The sequence below is a fragment of the Geotrypetes seraphini genome, chromosome 4, assembly GCF_902459505.1.
Source record: "Geotrypetes seraphini chromosome 4, aGeoSer1.1, whole genome shotgun sequence".
Lineage (NCBI taxonomy): Eukaryota > Metazoa > Chordata > Amphibia > Gymnophiona > Dermophiidae > Geotrypetes > Geotrypetes seraphini.
The window spans coordinates 26,356,822-26,383,044 of record NC_047087.1 but is presented as its reverse complement, the minus strand read 5'-3'; the positions used below and the strand labels follow the sequence as shown (position 1 = coordinate 26,383,044).

General features: G+C 42.4%; 1 protein-coding gene across 5 annotated transcripts in view; it reads left to right on the top strand.

The window, feature by feature from the left end:
• Positions 1–26,223, top strand: part of WWOX (WW domain containing oxidoreductase) — a 1,340,377-nt gene that overhangs the window by 118,223 nt on the left and 1,195,931 nt on the right. Inside the window, exon 6 of one of the 5 annotated variants that reach the window (XM_033942129.1) lies at positions 3,122–3,945. The exons of the other annotated variants lie outside the window; for them this stretch is intronic. Within the exon in view, the coding sequence (XP_033798020.1) occupies positions 3,122–3,337 (216 nt within the window). The 3' untranslated portion in view covers positions 3,338–3,945. Of the gene's footprint in view, positions 1–3,121; positions 3,946–26,223 lie in introns of those variants that run through there. 5 annotated transcript variants of the gene reach the window in all.

Genomic DNA, 26,223 nt, shown 5'->3' with positions numbered 1-26,223 from the left:
TTAACCTTCCATTGCGTTTTACATCGCAGTTCTACTTGAGCTTGTGTAATAAATCTAAAACAAATCTATATACACAGTATATAGAGAGGATGTCAGAATATGCATAGACTAGAAATGTGTGAATTAGCCCCTTTGTGTCTGGTATTAGAATGTTGCAGTGAGCTGACACAGAATTAGAACATAAGACCATAGAATTCATTCCTTTCTGATACACGGATCTGTCAATATCCATAGATGTCTATTGTACTGTGCTGTCTTTATTCACATTATGACATATTAACTGATTGTAAAAATGTATACTGTATATTTTGGAGAAAGTTGCTGGGCTAATTTCTGGACCCATTATTGTATCTTTCTATTTAAGTCATAGAAACATAGAAAGGGTTAGATAAGTTCCTGCTGAACCAGAACGTACGCAGGTAAGGCTATATTCAAATAGGGCACTGGTCTTTGACCTAAGGGCCACTGCGTGAGCGGACTGCTGGGCACGATGGACCACTGGTTTGATCCAGCAGCGGCAATTCTTATGTTCTTATGATAAAGGCCAAGTGACCCACCCAGTCTGCCCATCCGCAGTAACCATTATCTCTTCCTCTCTCTTAAGAGATCTCACATGCCTATCCCATGCTCTCTTGAATTCAGACACAGCTTCCGTCTCCACCAGCTCTTCTGGGAGAATGTTCCACAAATCTACCACCCTTTCTGTAAAAACGTATTTCCTTAGATTACTCCTGAGCCTATCACCTCTTAATTTCATCCTATGCCCTCTCATTCCAGAGCTTCCTTTCAAATGAAAGAGACTCGACTCATACGTATTTATGCCATGTAGGCATTTAAACATCTCTATATCTTCCCTCTCCTCCAAAGTATACATATTGAGATCTTTAAATCTGTCCCCATACAACTTATGACAAAGACCATGCACCATTTTAGTAGCCTTCCTCTGGACCGATTCCATCCTTTTTTATCGTTTTGAAGGTGCGGTCACCAGAATTGTACACAATATTTTAAATGAGGTTTCACCAAAATCTTATACAGGGTCATCAATACCTCCTTTTTCCTACTGGCCATATCTCACCCTATGCACCATGGCATCATTCTAGCTTTCGCCGTCACACCCAAGTTCCGCTCTTCTGTTATGTACATAAGTTCTTCACCCCCTAAACTGTACCGTTCCTTTGGGTTTTTACAGCCCAAATACATGACCTTGCATTTCTTAGCATTAAATTGTAGCTGCCAAATTTCAGACCATTCTTCAAGCTTCGCTAGGTCTTTCTTCATGTTATTTCTATTGCAGATTTTGGGTTCATCCTCAAAGAGGCAAATCTTACCTGACAGCCTTTCAGCAATATCACTTCACTTATAAAAATAAAGCGCTTATAAAAATTGCTTATAAAAAGAACAGGCCCAAGAACAGATCCTTGAGGCACACCACTGGAGAAAGAGGTATGCCTCCCATTCCTCAGAGAGAACTCCATTGCCCACTATCCTCTGTCGCCTCCCACTCAACCCATTACTTTGGGACCAATCCCGAGGGCACTCAGTTTCATAGTTTGTTAAAATCTGATTAAACGCTTTACTATACAATGCTTTGAATTTTATGTAAAAGTTTAAAATAATTAGGGAAGAAACTACAAATAATAAACAGTCATATGAGACAAACAAATTTGGAGGGGAGGAGGCCAAGAAAACAAAAGGGCAAAAGGGAAGAATGACAATTTATGAGAAAAAAGAACATAAATGGGTAGAAACAGTAGGGCATGACAAGGTAAGGATTGCAAGAAAGAGAGAGAGAAAAAAAAATTATTTAAAAAGGATAAATCAGTTGTAGGCATCTTTGAAAAGAAAGCATTTTAAACTACTCTTGAATTTATCCATGTTTTCTTCTGTTGTGATGTATAGAGGGAGAGAGTTCCAAATTGAAGGAGCAATGACCGAAAAGATAGAACCCTGACGGGTGCCAATTATTTTTAGTGACGGAACATTAAGGGCTCCTTTTACAAAGGTGCGCTAGCGTTTTTAGCGCACGCACCGGATTAGCGTGCGCTACCCGACAAAATACCGCCTGCTCAAGAGGAGGTGGTAGCGGCTAGCGCACGAGGCATTTTAGCGCACGCTATGCTCGCGTTAAGGCCCTAATGCACCTTTGTAAAAGGAGCCCTAAGAGTATGTTGTGAGGTGGATCTTAGGGTTCTGGGAGGGATCATATGGTATTAGAAGTCTGTCTATGAAAGTGGGAACACTAGGCTGTAGAGTTTTGAAAGTTAAAAGAGCAATTTTATAAGTTTTATAAGTTTATTTATTAGAAGCTTGTGTGGAACACTGTCAAAGGCTTTGCTAAAATCTAAATATACTTCCTCTAACCAATTCTCTGGCCACCCATTCAAAGAAATTGATCAGATTTGTCTGACAAGCTCTACCTCTAGTGAATCCATGTTGACTCTGGCCCTGTAATACACCGGATTCTAGAAACTTCACCATTCTCTGTTTTAAAAGTGTTTCCATTAATTTGCTTACCACAGAAGCCAGATTTACCAGATTTCCACTTTGTATAGAGAGACCACATCTGCCCTTCTCCAGTCCTCCGGCAGAAACATCCTACCAAATCAATGCCCTGTTCCTGGTTTGCTGAAGAGCCTATAAATCAAAAAGCTCCGCCTTGGGATGGGCAGGATGGAATTAATACAAAACAGAGACTTTGCTCAACAGCTGTTTGTGACCTAATCCGATCTTATGCCCTGAAATGCAACCTAAAATATTGATCTAGACCAGGGGTGTCCAACCTGCGGCCCGAGGGCCGCATGCGGCCCAGTGAAGTATTTTGTGCGGCCCTGGTCGAGGGCGATGCAGTGTTTTACTCTGCTGCCCCTGGGTGTTTACCGTCTTGCCGGCTCCCTCCTCTGTCTTGCTGCAGCGTTTGCGCTTTTGTGCAGCCCCAGAAACATTTTTTTCGTCCAATGCGGCCCAGGGAAGCCAAAAGGTTGGACACCCCTGATCTAGACTAAAACACTGTTTTGTATGAAACCCTAACAGGTTCTATATCTTTAGTGCTGAGCCTCTACAACCTCTCTCTTAGAACCAAGCTAACTAAAAGCTTCATAAACCAATGCCTTTTTTAAAGGATGACCTGAAAGAAGCAGGGAAGAAGCAGATGCAATCTTTGGAAGATGATACCGGAGGCTTTGGTCCCAGTCATTCAGGTTCATCTATTTTGTTGTGCTATGACAGCAGAAATCATTACAAGCTTGATAGGTTTATTTATGAAGATGCACTTCAGTATTCAAAGTACATTTATCCTGGCACTAGTCATTTCAAGATGGGCTTTGGATCAAGATGAAAGAAAAATTAAATTGTATATTGAGGAGTTGTTAATTGAACTGCACTGCATTTAACAAGGGGGCATCGGCTTCAGGAAGTCAATACGACAGGGAATTTTTAATGTACTGTATCACTTGATTGTCAATTTTTATTGAAGAATGCAGACAGACTGCTTGGACTATTCGTACAATTCTGGAAACTTCTCACATTATTGTTCTTAAGTCTTTATTTAGCATTTCAGTGACCCTCAGAGTTGGCAAGGCAGTAACAAGAATAGATGCCAGGTGCTGAAAAATAGCCAGCCTTTTCCTCTATAACAAGTTTTGAAAATGATGTTCTGTAGCTTTTCTTAGGTTTTTATCATGCGTCATAATATTAAACGCTGGCGTGATGAAAGTAAATCCAAACGTTTGACAGGACACAGATGGATAATGCATCGTCCAAACTGCTTTTAAAGACTATAAAATTCTAAAGGCCTGATTTATTAAAGGGATTTTTCCCACAGGCACAAAATGTGAGAAAACCCTTTATAAATTAGACCCTTACCTCTGTCCAGATTTAATTTTGCAAATGTGTGCTATCAAAAAGCTTTCAAGGTATATTTTATCTCCTTTTTCCTAAGGCAGTGTTAATTATATAGCTAATCTGTTGTATTCTTTAAAATATAGGACATTTATTCCTAAAGATTCTTTTAATTAAATTATTTAAAAACATCTGGTTTTCATGATTTTATTCTTATAGGGCATTTCTCAGAATCCCTGTTTCAGTTTCTTCTTTGGTAGAGCTAAACGGGGACATGGTGAGCATCTGAAGAGATCTGAATTTTATTTTGAGCTTTAATGCACATTATAGCAATATCTTAAGATGTTTATTTAATGTTTTTGTGGTGCCTGAAGATATGAAGATTTTGGAAAGATTTTGGATTTTGGAAAGACATACAAATTTGGAATTGAGGTGTCTCTAATAATTACTTAGGATTTTATTAGAAATACAGTAATAGGTTTTCTGAATTCTAGAGTAGGTTAGTTAATGGAGACAAAATTTCAATCCTCCATTCTGCTCCCCCATGGTAACCAGCATTTATATTCTCCTCTCGCTTCACCCCCCCCCCCCCCCCCACCCCAACAACTGAGATCACCAGATCTCTTCTTTCCTCACTTCACAGTTGTGGAGTTCGGCTGGTGCAAGGCACTTGCATATGCTCAAAGCCTTGAATATTCGTGCATGGGCAAGGCCTTGAACTGACCCTAGTGCCAGAACTACGTATGAGAAAAGATTAAAAGAGGGATCCGGTCATTGCAGTGTGGAGGGTGGAGAGCAGTACTGGTTAATGTGAATTCAAGGGGGTGGGCTGTTATTGGAGAAATCTAAATTTAGTTTCTAAGATGAAATTTATAGAGCTTTTTGATGCTGAAACAGAGGGTGGGCCATTATAAGAGATGAGCTAGTGTTATAATACAGTATTTAAAAAAAGATCTGCCAGTGTAGAGCCTTTTCTAAACTATACGACACACTAATTCCATCTACCATTACTACTAAAATATTCCTTGTATGCAGGAATGGACATGTATAATCAGGGGGATTAAGGGCACGACCTCTCCCAAACCTTCAGGTACAGTACATACTCATCGCTGAATTCTGCACATAATATTTCAAAATTCTGCAAAGTTTATTTGTAGTGTTTTGCATGGAATTCCCTATCCTGAAGCCTGAAATTCCTTCCTGTTTTTTTTCTTTCTTTCTCAGGTTCCAGCTTCCTCAGTTCCCCTCTTACTCCAGTTCTGTCTCCCTCTAATATCAACCCTCTCTTAATTACACCCTGAATGCCCTCCTTGGCTCCCCATACTCTGGCATCTCTTTCGCCCTCTCTCCACTGGCTAAGAATCTCTTCCTCCCGTCCCGCTATTGTAGTTATTGCAAATGACATGGTGACAGAATTTGTCCCCATCTCTTTGGATAACCACGGAAAACATCCCATGTCATTCTTTAGTGTCTATCTCAACCTCAGTCCTTCTACACCAGCATTCTTCAATGCAAGGCTTGAGGGTCAATGACTGGGCCCATTCGTACTCTGATTTTTATGTGAGCCAAGTATGCCATTGTGACATCACTGATGAGGTTGGCTCTTAGGCACTGGTGGAATGAGGGATTATGACATCATAATCTCAGTTCTGGAATGCTGCTGCTCTTTGGGTTTCTGACAGGTACTTGGGACCTGAATTGGCCACTGTTGGAAACTTAGCTTGATGGACCTTCGGTCTGTGCCAGTATAGCAATGCTTATGGTCTTATGTTCTAACCATCATTTTTTAGTGTCTCTCTCAACCTCAGTCCTTCTACATCAGCATTCTTCAATGCAAAGCCTGAGGGTCAGTGGCTGTGCCCTTTCATACTCTGGTTCTCATGTGAGCCAAGGATAATGAACCCATTGTGACATCACTGATGAGGTTGGCTCTGAGACATTGGTGGAATGAGGCATTATGACATCACAATCTCAGCTCCCTGGAATTTTGCTACTCTTTGGGTTTCTGCCAGGTACTTGGGAACTGGGTTGGCCTCTGCTGGAAACAGGATACTGGGACTGATGGACCTTCTGTCTCTCCCAGTATGGCAATGCTTATGGTCTTATGTTCTTATTTTCTAACCATCCTGTGTCATTCTTTAGTGTCTATCTCAACCTCAGTCCTTCTACACCAGCATTCTTCAATGCAAAGCTTGAGGGTCAGTGGCTGTGCCCATTCATACTCTGATTCTTATGTGAGCCAAGTATAGGATAATGAAGCCATTGTGACATCACTGATGTGATTGGCTCTTAGGCATTGGTGGAATGAGGCATTGTGACATCACAATATCTGCTCTGGATACCAGAGACTGTCATTCCTAAGTGTCTATCTCAACCTCAGTCCTTCTACACCAGCATTCTTCAATGCAAAGCTTGAGGGTCAGTGGCTGTGCCCATTCATACTCTGATTCTTATGTGAGCCAAGTATAGGATAATGAAGCCATTGTGACATCACTGATGAGGTTGGCTCTTAGGCATTGGTGGAATGAGGTATTATGACATCACAATATCTGCTCTGGATACCAGAGACTGTCATTCTTTAGTTTCTATCTCAACTTCAGTCCTTCTACACTAGCATTCTTCAATGCAAGGCTTGAGGGTCAGTGGCTTTTCCCATTCATACTCTGATTCTTCCCTCTCTCCTTAAAGAATGACCTGGGGCTGGTTTTCCGCAGTTATCCGCGGGGATGGTGTCAGATTCTATCGCTGAGTCATTCTCTGTGCAGCAAACCATTCTACTGTGCCATCTTTCAAAATAGTAAGATGCAGCAGTTAGCTTCTGTAGCATGCCATCATACTCAAAAACAGTTATATAGCCGATTTTAAAACGATATGTATGCTGTCAATTCAACATTTATCTCCTAATAAGACAATAACACCTTTCAAATTTTCATTCTTAATTAGCAGAATCTTCAGAAGTGCTTTACTATGGGCGCAATATCTTTAGTCGTATAGAAGAACAAACACACACATCGCCATCAGATCCGGCAGTATTTTTTGTAAATTTTAAATTGGTGCTCTATGTCTTGTAAACTTATTCAAAGTGCTTTCTTATAAAAGTTTTCATTTAGTTTATATTTCTAAAATTAGATTTTGCAAAAAAAAACAACAAAACCCCACAAAAAACAACAACCCAAAACAACCCCTTAGCTGTAAATTGCACTGGCATTCTTTCAATGTCGGGAGGGGGCCAGTCATTCTGACATTATTTTACATTATGGCTTCTTCAAGGAAGTTCCCCCTTCTTGAAACTATTAAGTCGGGATGGTGCGAAGAAGGAAATTGAGTATTAAAGCTGCCTGATATTTGAAAGATACCATTGCATAAACAATTTTTTAAAACTTTTGACACCCCTTATATTTGGAAAGTAAAAAAATGGGAGATCCTGGGATTATAGTGCTCGCTAAATAAATTAAAATGAACAAAGATCACATATATATAAAGGAGCTTGACAAAATAATATTATAAGGACTATATAGCTCAGTTTGAGAAATATATGGGCTTCTATTGGCAACCAGTGTAACTTCTGTAACAAAGAATGGCCACCCGGATAGTCTCAGGACTCAAGGATCTCCCGTACGAGGAGTGGCTGGAGAAGTTGCAGCTCTACTCACTCGAGGAACGCAGAGAGAGGGGAGACATGATTGAGACGTTCAAGTATCTCACGGGCCGCATCGAGGTGGAAGAGGATATCTTCCTTTTCAAGGGTCTCAACCGTAACAAGGGGGCATCCGTGGAAAATCAGGGGTGGGAAACTGCACGGTGACACCAGGAAATTCTTTTTCACTGAAAGGGTGGTTGATCGCTGGAATAGTCTTCCACTTCAGGTCATTGAGGCCAGCAGCGTGCCTGATTTTAAGGCCAAATGGGATAGACACGTGGGATCTATTCACAGAGATAGGTAGGGGAGGGTCATTGGGGTGGGCAGACTAGATGGGCCGTGGCCCTTATCTGCTGTCTATTTCTAAGTTTCTATGTTTCTAAAGGTATTTGTCACACTTCTATCATTACATACCATTCCAGCAACTGTATTTTGTAACCTGCTATGTATTTCTTTTGAATAGCTTTCAGAGAGTGATTGCGGTAATCAAGCTGCGCTAATACATATGCTAGTCCTATAACTGTAAAATGATGTATACTTCACTTTAAAGAAATGAGAAGAAACCTGGGGCCTGATTCTGGAAAATGCAGGTCCTGATGGCAAGTGGCAGTAGGCATCCTACCACCATCTGGAAACCAATTGGGACGAAAAGAAGGGAGGTCCAACCTTGTCTGCAGTAAAAAAAAAAACAGCCAGGAACAAACAAACCAAAACTGCAGATATGTACAAGGATGTAGGCGAATTTTATTGTGACAAACAAACTATATATAAAACCTTTTTACCAAACAGGGGACCCAACACGGTCCGTGTTTCGGACAACCTTCATCAGGGGTCAATCTAGCGATTTTTACTACTTGCAGAGACTCTCGGCGTGACACATCATCTGTTTGGTTTTATATTATCCCTTTCAATATTTGTTGTGACATATGTTTTTACCTTTATTTACCATGGACCCCTGATGAAGGTTGTCCGAAACACGGATCGTGTTGGGTCCCCTGTTTGGTAAAAAGGTTTTATATATAGTTTGTTTGTCACAATAAAATTCGCCTACATCGTTGTACATATCTGCAGTTTTGGTTTGTTTGTTCCTAACCAATTGGGACGCACATTTAAAAAAATCAACACCACAAAACTCTCCGAGGCAGGATGCCCACATTGTAGGCCTCCAGAATGCATCTAAGGAGACATGCAGCAACGCTTAAGCACACCCAAGGCGGGGCATGGGTGTGGCTTTACCCAGAAGTAGCCTTGGGCAGGCTTAAGTGTCGCGACGTGTCTGCGTAGATGTGAGACAGATGCCTTAAATGTAGGCCTGCAAAATGCTGGCCTGCGTGTTGGGCGGCTGTTCGGGCCTGTAGATGCAATTCTCTTTTGGACTCTAACGCGTGACTGACATGCGATCGGCGGCTGCTTCTTGGGCAGCCACCAGCGTCCAAAGCTCCTAGGTGTTCTACAATGCAAAAACAATCTTCAACATTGGAAATTATTTGAGAAATTGCTGAAGTCACAGGTAGAGAATGACATAGGGACTTAATTTCCCCATTCCCGTGAGTTTTGTTGCTGTTCCTGTCCCATTCTTGTAAGCTCTTCCTTAACTGCATGAGCCTAGAACATTTATAATTTTAAAGGGTTTGAGGCTTGTGCAGAACTCGCAGGGACGGGACAGGACGTGAAAATGAGTTTCCGTGGGGGATGGGGAAAAATTTGCCCTCGTGTCATTCTCTACTTGGGAGATCAGAGTAGAAAATTGCATAAATAGTGTGAAAAGTTTTAGCCTCTGATAACCAGACCAGAACTGGTATTGTGACATCATAATGCCTCATTCCACCAGTGCCTAAGAGCCAATCTCATCAGTGATGTCACAATGGCTTGATTGTCCTTTACTTGGCTCACTTTTACTACATTTTGATTTCTACAGTGGTGCAGTTTAGAGAATGACTTGGGGACAAATTTGTCCCCGTCCCCGCAGGAACTCAATTTCTCTGTCTCGTTCTCGCGAGTTTTTCCCCTGTCCCATTCCTGTAAGCTCTGCCTTAAGCGCACACGCCTTGAACACTTATGATTTTAAAGTGTGCAAGAGGTCACCTGACGCTATGAGCGAGTGAGGACGTGTTCCTGCTCAGCTCCAGGACCCCGTCTCTACCCTCGCGTTCGCCGCCGATATTCGGACCGCACACGGACACACGCGGCTTGACAACGGGCGCCGAATTGCATGGAACGTTATTTAACACGTTCCCAAGAAGCGGCGCGCATGAAACCGGCACGCAAAGACAAGGAGCGTGCGAGCCCTGGGGCGGGCAAGATGGCGGCCGCATCCGGAACGGCGGTCTCAGAATTTTCGGCAGGGGCACTACTAGAATTAAAGGCGGCGGTGGCACAGGTCCTGGCTCCCCAAATGGAAGCGCTAACAGCACAAATGACCAGACTTGAACAACTAATGTCTGACACGACGGCCAGAACGTCGGAATTGGAGCACCGAGTCTCAGCAGCAGAAGACACCCTAAACTCACATGAACTGGATCTCTCGGCCCTGCAAGAAACGGTTCACCTGCAAGCAGCAAAAATAGATGATTTGGAGAACCGTTCACGCAGAGGGAATTTGCGTTTTATGGGTGTGCCTGAAACAATACCGGATAATCAACGAACTGCTGAGCTGGAGGGCTGGCTGGAGCTGGAATTTCCAGACACTGAATCCCTGGGCCCACTGTGCCTAGAACGGGCACACCGCCTTGGCCCACGGCCGACCAAGGACTCGAGGCCTCGGGTGGTGATCGTAAAAATCCTCAACTACAGACACAAACTGGAGATCCTGCGACAGTACCGAGCTAAGCATGACACCATGAAGTTTAGAGGTTCTGCAATCCGAATAAGCCAGGACTACTCTGCAGCTCTCACTGAACGCAGGAAAGCCTTCTACCCACTGTGTTCTAAGCTGGAAGAAAACAAGTACCGTTTTCAATTCATCTATCCAGCGGTCCTAAAGATACATCATGAAGGCTCATGGCACGTGTTCACCGAGGCTTTGGCAGCCGCTGACTATATAAACAAGGCTATTGCACCAACATCCGAGCCGACATAGGCACAGACGAAGAGGCGGCGTGATCCACACCGGAAGGCAGAACCTGCTATCGTAAAGTTGAATGTTACTGAACTGTTATTAGTCTGAAATGAGGGGGGCACTGTTGAATTATTGTTTACAGGGGTGGGGGTGGGGTCTTGTGAGGCGCCATTCTCGGACCTACCACATATTCCTTCGGGGATATGGTTTTTGGGATTTCTGGGGGTGAGGGGGGGAGGGTGATGGAGTGTGGGGAACAGCCTACTGATTGGTTATTGGGGATGTTACTTATTCATATCTGCCTGACTATTAGTTGTTGCGGGGACATAAAGGTTCACCTGGGTGAGGCTGGGCACCTGGGTGTTGATCACTTGCGGCTGGACGGTTCAAGCTGTTGGTGCTTTGACCCTGGGTGACCACTCTCTCCGTATCCTGTCATGGAATGTGTCTGGGATCACATCACCAATTAAATGTACGAAGCTCTTGAGACAGATAAAACACCATAGGGCGGACCTGGCGTGCCTCCAGGAGACTAAATTGACCCGGGAAGAACACCGTAAACTACAAAGGGGATGGGTGGGATCAGTTTATTCAGCCTCCTCATCTGGGAAAAGAGCCGGGATATGTCTGCTCATACGCAAGGGATTACACTGCTCAGTGACGTCACTTGCTGAAGATCTTGAGGGTAGATATTTACTCTTAAAGATATCTATGCAGGGCACAGATTTCCGGCTGCTGATTGTATATGGGCCAAACACGTACTCACAAGTATTTTTTGATAAATTGGTATCCCTGGGCTTGCAAGACACCACCCTGCCTTTGATAATAGCTGGAGACCTCAATCAAGTGCTAGACACTTCCTTGGATCGTTCCGGTCCCCAAACGCTGACGGTGCCAAACTTAAACAAAGGTATCCCCTTTCTCTGTCAATCATTGGGTTTGGTAGATCCATGGAGACTTCTCCACCCAACAGAGCGAGATTACACACACCAATCTCGGGCACACGGATCGTTCTCACGTATAGACTATATGCTGGTTCCGGAATCCTGGTTTGGTCGAGTCACGAATTCTACTATAGGCCCTATGGAGGTATCGGACCACTGTCCTGTTTGGGTAGACTTGGCTTGGGGACGGCCTCCTCAGGGAGCCTGTCGGTGGAGATTCCCATCCTATCTTCAAGAGGACCCAGACTTTGGGGCCTACCTCCGAACACATTGGGAGGATTTCTTAATAAATAACGCACAACATCGAACCGAACCGGGCCTTTTCTGGGAAACCGCAAAATCAGTTCTCAGGGGGGAGATCATTGCCTACGTTGTGGCAAGGAATAAACGCATAGCGGCTAGTATTATAAGCTTGGAAAGAAAATGCACAGCCTTGAAGGTGAACTTTATAAGTACACCAACCACTGCTTTGAGGGAAGAGCTTCATGTAGCGCAAGTAGCTCTTAATACATTAATACATGACCGTACCAAACGCTCTATAATTTACCGCAAATACAAATACCATAGGTTTGGGAACAAACCAGGCCGGATGCTAGCATCAATAACTAAGAACTGGCAGGACTCCAGATATATCCCAAAAATTAAACATGGTCCCACTACTTATCACACTGCACCAAATGACATTGCGGACGCATTCTATCAGCACTTCTCGACGTTCTACGCGAGTCCCAAACCATACTCAGGCCCTGATGTTCTTGATTATCTAACTGATGCCGGCTTGCCTAGTTTCACTGAACACCAGCGGGAAACTCTGAACAGACCCCTGCAAGGCCAAGAGATACAAAAAGCCATTAAGACCTTGCGTTCCTGCACTGCCCCGGGCCCTGACGGGTTTTCGGCAGAATTTTATAAGATGATGTCACCCCAGCTCTGTGAGTCACTGATGTCCTACTATGAGGAGGTGACGGAGACCGGAGCTTTCCCGGCCTACGCTAATTCAGCCACCATTACACTGATCCCTAAACCGAATAAACCTAGGGAGGAGGTTGACTCCTATAGACCTATATCTCTACTTAACGTGGACATAAAAATCCTATCCCGTTTGTTGGCAAACCGTCTGACTCCGCTCTTATCACACATTATATCATCTGCGCAGGTGGGCTTTGTTCAGGGTCGCCACTCTGTCCTCAACGTGAGACGCACTCTTTTGGCTATGGCTAGGGCGCAAGAATCGCACGTTGGGGGCATTTTGGTGAGCCTGGATGCGGCCAAAGCATTCGATCAGGTCCTGTGGCCCTACTTGTTTTCGGTTCTTGAATATGTAGGTATAGGCGGGCATTTTCTAGCCGCACTGCGAGCATTATACACGTCCCCCACAGCATCCATACTGGTAAACGGAGTCCATACACCAGCCTTTGAGGTAGGCAGGGGGGCACGCCAGGGTTGCCCATTGTCACCATTACTATTCATACTATACCTGGAACCCCTCCTCAGAACAATACAAAAAGATGATGTTTTAGTAGGATTAATGGAGGGAACATCCCAATTACGGGTATTAGCATTTGCTGACGATATTTTGTTGACCCTGGCTTGCCCCCAGCAATCCTTGACTAGAGCCCTCGAGCTGTTGGATGAATTCCATTTATTCTCTGGCCTAATCTTAAACAAACAAAAATCCTTAGTCATGCCATTACAAGATGATGTCAGAACCTCCTGGCAGGGGCCCTTTCAATTGGAATGGGCCACGAAATCTTTACGTTACTTGGGGATTTGGATCCCACAAGATTTAACTCAATTATACAAACTCAATGTTCTCCCCCGTCTCCATCTAACGGGACAGAGACTCCGAGCCTGGCGCTCTTACCCACTATCTTTATTAGGGCGAATAGCCCTGTACAATATGATGATTATCCCCCAATGGCTGTATTTATTACAGACCTTACCCTTGCTGTTACAACACCGTCACCTTAGTGTTCTTCACAAGTCGTTGAATGGGTATCTGTGGGGTGGCAGGCGTTCGCGTATACCCCTCCGTACACTATTTCTACCCGTATCTCAGGGAGGCTTAGGACTCCTACATCTAGGCAGAATGAATACGGCATGCCAACTTCGACATATAAATGATTGGCTATGTGGGACCTCCCATTTTTCGGTGGCCGTGGTCGAGTGCCTTGCATTTACCCCCTATCATTGCAGCTACTTGTTACATGCTTCCACACTGCCTCCACGCACACAACACTATGGGGATATTTTACTGGGCCCGTTGAGGAAAACCTGGAAGAAACTATGCAAACAACTGCACATTAGACCAGAAGTGACACCTTACTTACCAATACATGGCAACGTTGCCTATGCTCCTGGAATAGGTCTCAGGGCTCCTACTAGGTGGGCTCGAGGGGGAGTGTTTTATCTGTCTCAAATTTTAAATGCGGATGGGACCCTCTATTCATTTCAGAAACTATTAGATACTAAAATCCTTACTGCTAGTGACTGGTTGTGTTATGGGCAATTGTCTCACTATGTGAATTCCTTACCTAGACAGGCTTTGTTGGACATTGTTCAAGATACGTTATCTGAGGCCCTCTGCTTAACAGCCCAAGACCCCACCCCATTCAGTGTTTACCATCGCTATTTGCAGGGGCTGGCTGGAGACCTGGACTACAGAGCCTTGGCTGAATCCTGGTCTTTGGACCTACAAACCACAATTACAGAGGGGCTTTACATTGAGATCACATATCCTGGTAGCAGCAGTAGAGAGGGAACGATATTATAAATTCTTGGTTCGTGCCTATATGGCACCCATAAGAGCACATCAAGCCCACATCAGCGCTTCAGCAAGATGCCCCAGATGTGCGGCTGCCAGAGCAACTCTTGGACACATGTTTCTGCTATGCCCCGGTATTCAAGCCTTCTGGCGGCGCATAGGACGCACAATACAGTCTCTATGGAATTGCTCCTGGACACGGACGTCGACTTTTCTCTTTACATTGAAATTCTCCTTGGACCCGGTTACACCAGGGGTGACTGCATTTGTACAAAGAGCTATTCTGGTGGGCATAAAGACTATTTTACAATGCTGGTTGTCCCCGCATACGCCTTCTGTTTCGCAATGGCGGACTCAGATGATTTATTGGGCTGGTTATGAAAGACAAGATGTTCTAGACATACATTCTAAGAAAGGGGTTCAATTTCTTCGATGCTGGAGACCTTTTTGTTTAACCCTGTCTCCCGTAGCGAAAGCTAGATTATTGGAGTGAACCTATTCAGGCGAGTTTAACAGTGGCTGTTCCCTGGGGGGGGGGGAATGGGAGGGGGGATCATTCTTCAGTGTAATTCACCATGTTATGACCTGTATCTTATGTTTGTTGTTTATCGAAAATATTAAAAACAAATTTAAACATAAAGTGTGCAAATGAGGATGGAAAAGGGCTCGGGACAGGAAAATGAATTCCTGTGGGGACGGGGAAAATTTTGTCCCCGTGTCATTCTCTAGTCGTAGGTATAAATATTGTGACAACATAACTATACCATTTAAATCCTAGATCCAATAGTGGTCTCCAACGCACAGCTCCTGAAGTCCTCCTTTGCAGCCCTCAAACAGTCGGCTGAAATGCTCTTCAAATCCTGCAAGTGCATTAATTTCAATCTTGCTAACTCAATATAATAACTGCAAACTTCTCTTAAGTGTGTTACTCATTAATGGAATTTGCTACTGTTGACAATCCAAAGTAAAGTGAGTTTTTAAAGTATAGCTTTGAAGTGTTGTAGAATCAATATTAGTATTAATTTTTAATATTTAATACCCAGCCTGAACAAGCAGGTCAACACGGTTTACAAAATTAGTAATTCAATTTTTTTTTTTTTTTTTTTACTGGCACTCAGAGCTTTCTCATATTCACACTTTGGCCCCTTACATGAAGAAGGTTGGAGATCACTGCAGTAGACCTTAGCGTAAAAAAAATCATGAAAATGTTAAAAAGAATTGGGGGTATTGGTGATCCTTTTGGATCCCACAAGAAACTATCCATGGAGTCAGGTATAATGCTATTCAGATTAATTCTGTAGATCCTACTAGTACGAAAATCATTGGAATATATTTCCAGAAATTCTCAATTCATTTAACCTCCACAAGAGAAGTGCATGATCAACTAAATCATAAAGCCGAAGATAGATCGAATTGTATAATAATGGCCTGATGTCTCTTCCATAACAAAGTTTTAATATCAGAGACCAGAGTCCCTAGCAGTGTTTCAATACTAACTAAATTCCAAAATCCTGATTGAGAACAATGCAAAATCATATGTAATTTCAGATAATCAATCAATTGCCTTGCCACCAATCCTTCTTGAAATTTAGTGAAAATCTTGATGCTGGTACTGATCTGTAGTAGGATAACACATTACACTCAACATGATTTTTTAATTTTTTTTTTTTTTAATAAAAAGAGCTAAAACAATTTCCCCCAGTGGAGCAATAAATTATCCTGATGTAAATATCTTCTTGATTCTGTCCTGGCATAAATATGTTTCCTATCCATGGTTTGCAAGGAGTTACTGTAAAATGTTGTACATATGTTTTATCGGTGTTAGAAAGAAACCGACCTTGCTGCATAGGAAAGTCAGAAACACAAACGGGTGGCAGCCTAGCACTTAGCTGGGGATAGGGTTTTGGGTCAGGGGAGGCGGAAGGAAGGAAAGAAGGGGCTTGGTCATAGGTAGATCTAAGAGGGTAAAACAGGAATAAGAAAATGGGAGGTAGCTAAGGGTATTAAAGGGGGATGGTAGCAGCAGTTAGGAATGAGGTGGTGTCATAGGTGGAGACTAGGCACATGAGTAGAGTTTGTAAGTGCACGATCTCCATTTTGCCTGCATCTCCAACTGCTGTACTTGTAAAGAGGTGGGTAGGGGTGGCCCTATAAAGAGGCCAACTGAGGCGGCACTCTTGAAGGAGTGGTATCTTGCTGTTGGCCCTCTCTGCTGCTCCCCTTCCCAGCATATAATGCTTTCACCCTTCTCCACAAAATCACATTTTTCCCATTTCCCTCCCCCCCAACTGATGCATCTAGCTTTAGTTTTCCGTAAAAGTTGCCAGGTGGTACCGATTCCCTGCTGACGGTCCCTGCGTCTTCTCTCCACTGTGTCCCACCCCAGTGGAAACAGGAAGTTGTCAGAGAGGACAGGTTACAATGGACAGAAGACGCAGGAACTGGCGGCAGGAAATCGGTAACGCTACCTGGCGACTTTTACAGAAAACTAAAGATAGATGCAGCGGTGGGTGGATAGAATGGGAAGAATGTGGGGCGAAGGGGTGAAAGCATTAGATGACATAAAAGAGAACAGCAGAGAGGGCTGGCAGCAAGATGCTGCTTCCTCAACACGGCCACCTGAAGATACATATTGGACTTGAGGGAGCGAGTAGGAGATGTTGGACTCAAGTGAGGAAAGGAGGGAAAGATAGACTCAGGGATGGAGGGAGCGATGCCAGATTTGGGAGATGGATGGAGAGGATAGAGAGGATGATATGGCAGAGGGGGTAGAAAAAGGATAGGGAGAGATAGACTTCGGGGAGGACGGAGGGAGTAGGAGAAGAGAGATGGCCTTGGGGAAGGACGGAGGGGACAGGAAAGGGAGAGATGGAAAAAGGGGTGAAAAGGTGTCAGGGAGATATGGTAGAGGATGTGAAAGGGGGAAATGGAGAGATGGACTTGGTGGAGGGGGAAAATGAGGGGAGTGAAAGAGATGGAAATATGAGTCTGGGGAAGGGTCAAGATGGGAAATGAGAGAGCTAGGGGTGAGAGAGATAAAGTTGATAGGTAGGTGAAAAGTATAAAGGAGTAGGGTGAAATTTGAGTGGACGGGCAAAAATCAGTATGTCAGAGATCGCTAAATCGGTTAGCGCACTTTAACGCGCCTAAATTAATAGGTGTCTAAAGTTAGGCGCCTAAACTTAATTAGTAAATTGGCTTCAATAAGGTGCTTTAACAAGCTCAAAATTAGAAAAAAAAATTTAATTGGGAGATAGGCACCTGACACCAAAGTAGGTGTGTTTAGGGATGGAGAAATACTTATTTATTTATTATTTATTTAAACATTTATATACTGCTTTGTACAAACAACATACATAAGCTAGGCGTGATTCTCTAAAGGACTTAGGTGCCTATAATGTAGGACTTTAAAACCTTGGCCAATATTACAGGCGTGTAAGTTTTAGTTAGGCGCAACTAAGCACGATTCTGTAATGGGTGCCTAAGTGTGATTGACCCGCAATAGTCACTTAACTTTAGGTGCCTATCTTTTTGGGCACCCATTACAGAATCGGGCCCTCGATGTCTTTTTATCAGTGCATCATTGCTGAGCGTGAAAAGAAAAGCTAAAGCTATTATACCAAGACATTTGCTCCACTGAGCGAAAATAATAGCAAAGTTTCAAGAAAAACGTAGCTTCATGTAATCATTGGCTTTGAGCAACCCGAGGATGTGCTTTAAAACATTTTAAAAAATTACTTTCTGATCAAGCACAATCAAATTCAAGGGAAAAGCTTGAGTTTGCACAGTTTTTCTAACTTTGGATTCGTCTGGACAACCCTACTGCGCCTCATCTGTTGTAGAATATTAGTATATTCGGCTACGCACCCATCTTTAGGCGCAATCGCTCTTACCATGTGTATGCCTATATACAGCAGTTGTGGGCATAAATGTGGGCATTCTATAAAGCATGCTTAAAAATAGTGGGTACATCCATGAGCTAACCATGCCTCTCCCTTAGGAGCACCCCCTTAGCAGTTATGCACAAGAACACTTAACATAACAACATAAGAATTGCCAGACTGGGACAGATCGAAGGTCCATCAAGCCCAGTATCCTGTTTCTAACAGTGGCCAACCCAGGTCCCAAGTACCTGGCAGAAACCCAAAGAGTAGCAACATTCCAGAGCTGAGACTGTGATGTCATAATGCCTCATTCCACCAATGCCTAAGAGCCAATCTCGTCAGTGATGTCACAATAGCTTGATTGTCCTATACTCAGCTCACATAAGAACAAAAGAGTTGCCATACTAGGACAGACCGAAGATCCATCAAGCCCAGTATCCTGTTTCCAACAGTGGCCAACCCAGGTCCCAAGTACCTAGCTAGATCTCAAGTAGTAAAACAGATTTTATGCTGCTTATCCTAGGAATAAGCAGTGGATTTCCCCAAACCATAGCAATAATGGCCTATGGCTTTCTCTTTTAGGAAGTTATCCAAACCTTTTTTTTAAACCCTGCTAAGCTAACTGATTTCTCTACATTCTCTGGCAACGAATTCCAGAGTTTAATTGCACATTGTGTGAAGAAATATTTTCTTTGGTTTGTTTTAAATTTACTACTGTACTTAGTAGCTTCATCACATGCCCCCTAGTCCTAGTATTTTTGGAAAGAGTGAACAGGTGATTCACATCTATCCTTTCCACTCCACTCAGTATTTTATAGACCTCTTATCATATCACCCCTGAGCCATCTCTTCTCCAAGCTGAAGAGCCCTAACCACTTTAGCCTTTCCTCATAGGGAAGTTGTCCCATCCTTTTTATCATTTTTGTCGCCCTTCTCTGTACCTTTTGTAATTCTGCTATATCTTTTTTGAGATTCGGTGACCAGAATTGCAGACAGTATTCGAGGTGTGGCCATACCATAGAGCGATACAAGGGCATTATAACATTTTCATCTTTCTTTTCCATTCCTTTCCTGATAATTTCTAACATTCTATTTGCTTTCTTAGTATAAGCTTCACCTTAGTTAACTTTTTTACCCCCTTCTTGGTGCTAAAGTATCGTTTTCTTCCCATTTTCACACTTTATAGAATTCCCTCTTTACTCAACCACAAAATAGAAGACCTTTGGTGAACAGACTCCTATATTTGGCTAGCATTGAATATTCGCAGTGATTTGGGCCTATAGAAACCAGCTCTGGAATGTAACTAGCATTGCCTCTTTTTATCCTGGTAACGTTTATGCATACTATGAATTATCTGTTCAAAATTCAGCCTGTCAGTTGGGAGGCGGGAATTTTACCCATGAAGATATTTTATGCTAACTCCCAAAGTTATCCAGGCAAACTTCTGGAATATAGACCTTATTAGGTTTAATAAAGTTAGGGCTTTGTATCTCTTTGCTGCTAGCAGCTGAAGTCACAGCTAAGAGTGTAGCTGGGTTCATAGTCAGTGGAGCGCAAGACGCCAGCACGCTGACAATCCAGCGCCGACAGTTCGGTGCAAGACAGAAGCACGCGGGGGAAAAAGTAATTTTTAAAGAGCTCCGATGGGGGTTTGGGGTGGCAACCTCCCCACTTTATTGGTTAGTGTTCGCGCTGCTGTTGGAGGGGGATTCGGGGGGGGGGGTTGGAAACCTCCATTATAGCGAAAACGGAACTTTTTCTGATTTTTTTCAGGAAAAGTTCCATTTTCTCTATAATGTGGGGGGTTTCACTCTCCTCCCCGCAATGGCAACGCGAACACTAACCAATAAAGTGGGGGGTTGCCACCCCAAATTCCCAGTCGGAGCTCTTTAAAAATTATTTTTTCCCCCGCGCGCTTCTGTCTTGCGCCGAATTGTCGGTGCGCTGGCGTCTGGCGCACGATTATCCCGTCACCGTGTAGCTGATAGCACCAGATATGCATTCTGAGGTAAGAGCTTAGTGCCAAGAGAAACATAAAGTCTCTTTTAAATCGGTATTTCTCAAGCTAGACCGGAAATACCAATATAAAGGAGATAGATTTACATGCACTGTTTCTGTTGCGTGCAAATCTCTGTAACTGTATATCCATTCTCAATATCTAGAAAACCCAACTGACTGGTCTGGGGGTGGTGTTGAGTTCTCCAGGACTGGCTTGCGATGTGGTTTCTTGCATATTAGTCAAAACAAATGAGTTTCAGCAGTTGCTTGACGCAATAATTGAATGGTGCTTGACCGTAAATTAATTCTAGTGCAACACTTAAATTAAGTGCAATAGCATTGAAACAAAGTGTGTTATTTGCATTTACTTTACATAATATTACTGTAAGATAGCTAATGTTGATTTAATTGACTTTTGGTTAAATTGTGCCAGATCCTATTCTTCAAAGAAACCCGATAGATAGTTATGGGCTGCGCATTGCTTCTGTATGTGCTTCACTGCATTAGGCAATATTTTTTAAAGTGCAAAGGGAAAAAAAAAAACAAACGCCTACAAAATGTACAGCCTGATAACAGCAGCAAATCTAATCTAACACGGCAACTGGGAGGCTCTCCCAGACGGTTTTCTCTTTAATGTAACATGACTTTAAATTGATGCAGCACCACAGTGATTGAAAAACTTTCACAGCTTGTCTCCAGTGATTACATTTCTGATTCGTACAACTTAATTTTTTTTTAACTCGGTGACTGTGTTTTATAAAATAGCAGTTTTTATTTATGCATAATATATATATATATTTTTTTTGTTTAAAGAAAACATTTTTATTTTATACACAAGCAAATGGAGCTACATGTCTTAAAAAAATATATAAGGCACATCTGAGCATATTGCCAAAGATTCTCAGGGATTCAGCTCACTGAAATAGAAATGATCTTGAGCTAGCTTCTTAAAAACAGAGGATTTCCACGAAAAAGTCATAAAACATTGAACATATAATGACATTACCTTACACTGAGACAAACATGCTGAAAATATCTTCCGTGTTCCCTGGAATCTTCTTATGTTTTCATTTCATTACTCATAGGGCTCCTTTTACTAAGCTGCGTTAGGGCTTTAACACCAGCATTGAGCTGGTGTTAATTTTTCCGCGTAGCGTGCAGTAATTTCCTGCGGGTGCTAAAATCGCTAGCGCACCTTATCCAAAGGAGCCCATAGTTTTCTACGTTTTTATTTTCAGAAAGGTTGCAAGACCACCAAATTTTTGTTTGGGCACCAGTTAAATCTAACAGAGTAATATTTCAGAGTAATGCTGCTGATTGATTTTGCATGTCTTTCTGAATTACTAATCGGTGAATTTAGGAGATAATTCTATGAGAGTCCACCACAAACTGACCTGTCTAGTTAGACCAGGTATTTATTTTTTAAGATTTGGAGATAAATACAATACAATTTTTATTTATAATCTGCCAATACCTCCATGAAGTTCATAGGGGTTTACGTAAATAATTATGAAGATACAAATAATACAATGCCAAAATGTCTTCAAAATTGGATATAGCTTAAAGTCCTCATAAAGAGAAGAAGAAAGCAGATAAATTATAGAGGAAAAAAAAAAAAAAAAAAAAAAAAAATATATATATATATATATATATATATATACACACACACTTCTCCCTCCGTATTCGCTGTGATAGGGGATTAACAGAATCGCAAATACAGAAAAAACACGAAAAACTCTTTCATATGTTATTCGCTGTTTTCTATTAAAAACCATCGTGAATATGGTGAAATCGCAAATAACATGGTAGGAGACCTGGCCTGTTCCTGAAGGAGAGGCAAAACACGGTGAAGAAAGTGCTTGGAATCAGCGATTTCTCTATGCAAGCTGACGTAATTTGGGGGGAGGAGCCAGCAAGCTAAAAAACGTGAATAATCAAAACCGCGAATGCTGAAACTGCGAATAAGGAGGGCGAAGTGTATGGTGGTTTATATATCTATAAGAAATTAAGGGTGGATCCTATCCTACCTACAATAAATTGCAGAAAGCGATAACTGCACTGCCCCAACATAGAAATATTGTATTAAAGTTAGGTTGCACAGTCAAAAACCTCATCAAACAGTTTGTCTCTCTTCCGTTAATAGTTTTGTGGGAGTTGCCAGAGAATTGCTCTAAGTCAAAAATAGAAGGGGAGGAAACACAATTCCAAAAAACAGAAGCATGAAAAAAAAGATAAATAAATAAACACGCTATCAAAAAACACTATAAATCAGGGGTGTCAAAGTCCCTCCTCGAGGGCCGCAATCCAGTCAAGTGTTCAGGATTTCCCCAATGAATATGCATGAGATCTATTAGCATACAATGAAAACAGTGCATGCATTGTCAGTCTCTGAAAGCACAAACCCAAAAATGTGTTCAAGTGACATTTTAAATTGACTAAATAAAGTGCAAAACTTACAAGTTAAATATAATCAAATTGGTTAAGGCATATCAGAAGAGTACCTGGTATAGCTCACAAGAGATATTATACGCTTTTTGACTCCTCTGCTCGCCATGGCAGGATGACGCCAGCCAGAAATTTAAAGGAAAAAACTAAGTTTTGCACTTTATTTAGTCAGTTTAAAATGTCACTTGAACACATTTTTGGGTTTGTGCTTTCAGAGACTGACACCCAGTAAAGAAGACTTGTGTCTTTTTGAAAGCTTTATTTGGCTTCCTGAAGAAACGATGAAACGTGGCACGTCGAGGCCAAAGAACTCTGTCTAGAAAGATAAGTGCCATTTAAATTTGATGCTTTGCACGAACGTTTAATTTTGTAAAGAGAAAGTTGTACAATGAGGTTTTTGGGGGACTTCGGTCCCCTTTTCCTTCATGTCTCTGAGCTCAACTCTTCCATAGATGAAAGTATGATAAAGCTGTTGTAAGGTTTCTCATGAACTCTATTTAGAGCAGTGGTCTCAAACTCAAACCCTTTGCGGGGCCACATTTTGGATTTGTAGGTTCTTGGAGGGCCTCAGAAAAAAATAGTTAATGTCTTTTTACAGAAATGACAATTTTGCATTAGGTAAAATCTCTATAGTTTATAAACCTTTCCTTTTGGCTAAGTCTCAATAATAATATTGCAATTTACAGCTAAAGAGACATATGATCAAGAAACGGTTTTATTTTACTTTTGTGATTATGATAAACATACCAAGGGCCTCAAAATAGTACCTGGTGGGCCGCATGTTTTTTGATAGCGTGTTTATTTATTTCTTGAGAGAATTCCTCTTAGCAACAGACTATCTATGTGCATATAGCTCAGGGAATCAGTGTCCCAGAACTCTGAATATACTGGTAAATGGGGCATTTCTATTTGTATTATCTACTTTCCTTTTACATGATAGTGTACTATAGGAGGCCAGGGGCTACACCTAGATATCCTTGTCCATGTTATTGGGATATAAACCAGCTGACAGTTATAGAGCATGACTGCAAATATTGCTTCTCATCCAGGATGGTAGCTGTTGTCTTCCTACTCTGTACTCATCTTTTCTCAGTCATTAAGCATACAGATTCCTCACGTCATTTGGAATGGAAGATAGCCTAATGGTTAGTGCACAAGCCTGAGAACCAGGGAAACTAGGATCAATTCACAGCTTTTTGATGTTTATATTTTTTAATTTCTAGCTGTGAGGGTGTTTTGATATAGTGGAATTAGGATCAATTCCCATGGCAGCCCCTTGTCACTCTGGGCAAATCATTTAACCCTCCTTGCCCCAGGGACAAAATAAGTGAAGACGTAAACAGCTGTGATTGTAAGCACAGTAAGGTGGTATATCAAATCCCATCCTCTTTCACTTTCTTTGCACCCAGCTTTCTTCCACTCTTGTGTTGAATCGCCAAGCTTTGCACGATGCAGGTAGTTAGTTATCAGTACCAGCATGGCTGAAACCTACACATTTGGCCAAGACCCTGTCATCCTTCCAGACGGCACCCGGCTACTAGCAATATGTTGACACTGATCTGTTTGGGAGGTGACGGGATAATCGCGCACCAGACGCCAGCGTGCCGACAATTCGGCGCAAGACAGAAGCGCGCGAGGGAAAAAGTAATTTTTTAAGAGCTCCGACTGGGGGTTTGGGGTGGCAACCCCCCACTTTATTGGTTAGTGTTCGTGCTGCCGTTGCGGGGGGGGGGGGGTGAAACCCCCCACATTATAGAGAAAATGGAACTTTTCCCGAAAAAAATAAGAAAAAGTTCCATTTTCGCTATAATGGAAGTTTCCAACCCCCGGAACTCCCCTCCAACAGCAGCGCAAACACTAACCAATAAAGTGTGTGTGTGGGGGGTTGCCACCCTACATCGGACCTCTTTAAAAATTACTTTTTCCCCCGCACGCTTCTGTCTTGTGCCGAATTGTCAGTGCTGGATTGTCAGCGCGCTGGCGTCTTGCGCGCAACTGTCTATGAACCGTTTGGGAAGTTTGCCTGTGAATTCTAACACTATCACGCGGCTTCATTTCCTGCCATCACTTAAGCATTAAGCGGGCTGATTCTATACATGGCGCCTAAATTGGCCAGCGCCGTCGGCCCCCCCAATAAAAAGGCGCTGGCTGCATGCCAATCACGCTTAGGCACTGTTTAGAGAATTGCGAGTAACAGCACCTATGTAAAATCTTTGGTGCCTGAAATGTAGGCGAGGGTTTTAAAGGCCTACCTTTCAGGAGCCTTAAGTGTTTGAAAAATTGCACTTAGTGCCACCCATAGAAATGCCCACTTAGCGTTAGGTTCCGCTAAGCGCATTGTGATAGGCGCCTACCTTTTATAGAATCGGATAGGCGCCTGTCTCCCAATTACATTTTTTTTTAACCAATTATTGAGGCTGTTGGGGTATTTTGACAATTACTGGTAAGTTAGGCGGCCTTTATAGAATCAGCCCCTAAGGAGGGCAATTCTGTTAATCAAGTTTCAAGGTTAATTAAAATTTGATGTACTGCCAAATCAAAATAGAATAATGTATACTAATGCAAAATCAAAAAGACGAAAAACAAGTAACAATAGGCAATAATAAGTCACAAACAGGAAGAAATGGTAGGAAAAGGGCAGAACTAGAATATTTAAAGAGAAAGGAAGACACAGGGTAGACAAAGGGGAAGGAAAACAAACAACCGATGACAGTGCGAAAGTAAAATGCATCTAAAAACGTCCTTAAAAGGACGATTGTAATCCAAAAGTGGTCCTTTGTTTTTATTTTTCTGGTTTAGTTTGTTACACATCCAGGGTGGGTAGGTTTGCAAGATTATTCTATATAAGAGAAGAAAGAATATATGCATTAGTGATTTCATTGATTAATTTGGTGGGGGGTTAAAAATGATTGTTCATATATATATCTGTAAGTTGAATGTACTTTCCTTGATTTGTTATGCGTTGATACTCCTGTGTATTGCACTGTTAATATTTGAAAATCAATAAAGAATAATAAAAAAAAACAAAACCCAAACAAATAGCACACAAGCTCTAATGTGAGCATGCTCAGTTCTCAACGTCATCACTCTTCCTCCTCACTTTAAAATAGCACAAAAGGAAGCCCAGTACATAGGGCTTGTTGACAGTGCAGCCTGGAGGAGTGGCAGAGCACATGTACTTTAGGAGAGGTGTTAGAAGGGAAGAAAAAGAAAATGCTACTAGGGCTTCTTTTGCTTTTGTTGTTTACAGCCGAAAAACAGCATGGCTACGTAAAGGATGCCCATTTCCTTGATTCCTGAATCGGGGCTTTTGTTTCGTGGCTTGTCTGTGACTAGGCTGCTCACAACTCCCTGCACAAGTACATAGAGTCCCGGTCACTAACAAAGGCTGAGTGCCTAAGTGGAAATTCGGGGCGCATCGCTCGTGGCTTCAGAATGTTTGCTACAGCGATCAGATTAGGAACAGCCGGAGGGAGAGATTATCGAAAAACAGGGATAAAATGTCCAAGCAGTATCTATTCATGTTTAGAATGTCTATTGTTTATTGTAAATCCACTGAATGTTGACATATTTAATGAAGTAGCTTGGTATGATTGACATCAAGATTATTTATCACTTTGAACTATCAATAATCATTTAGTACAATATCA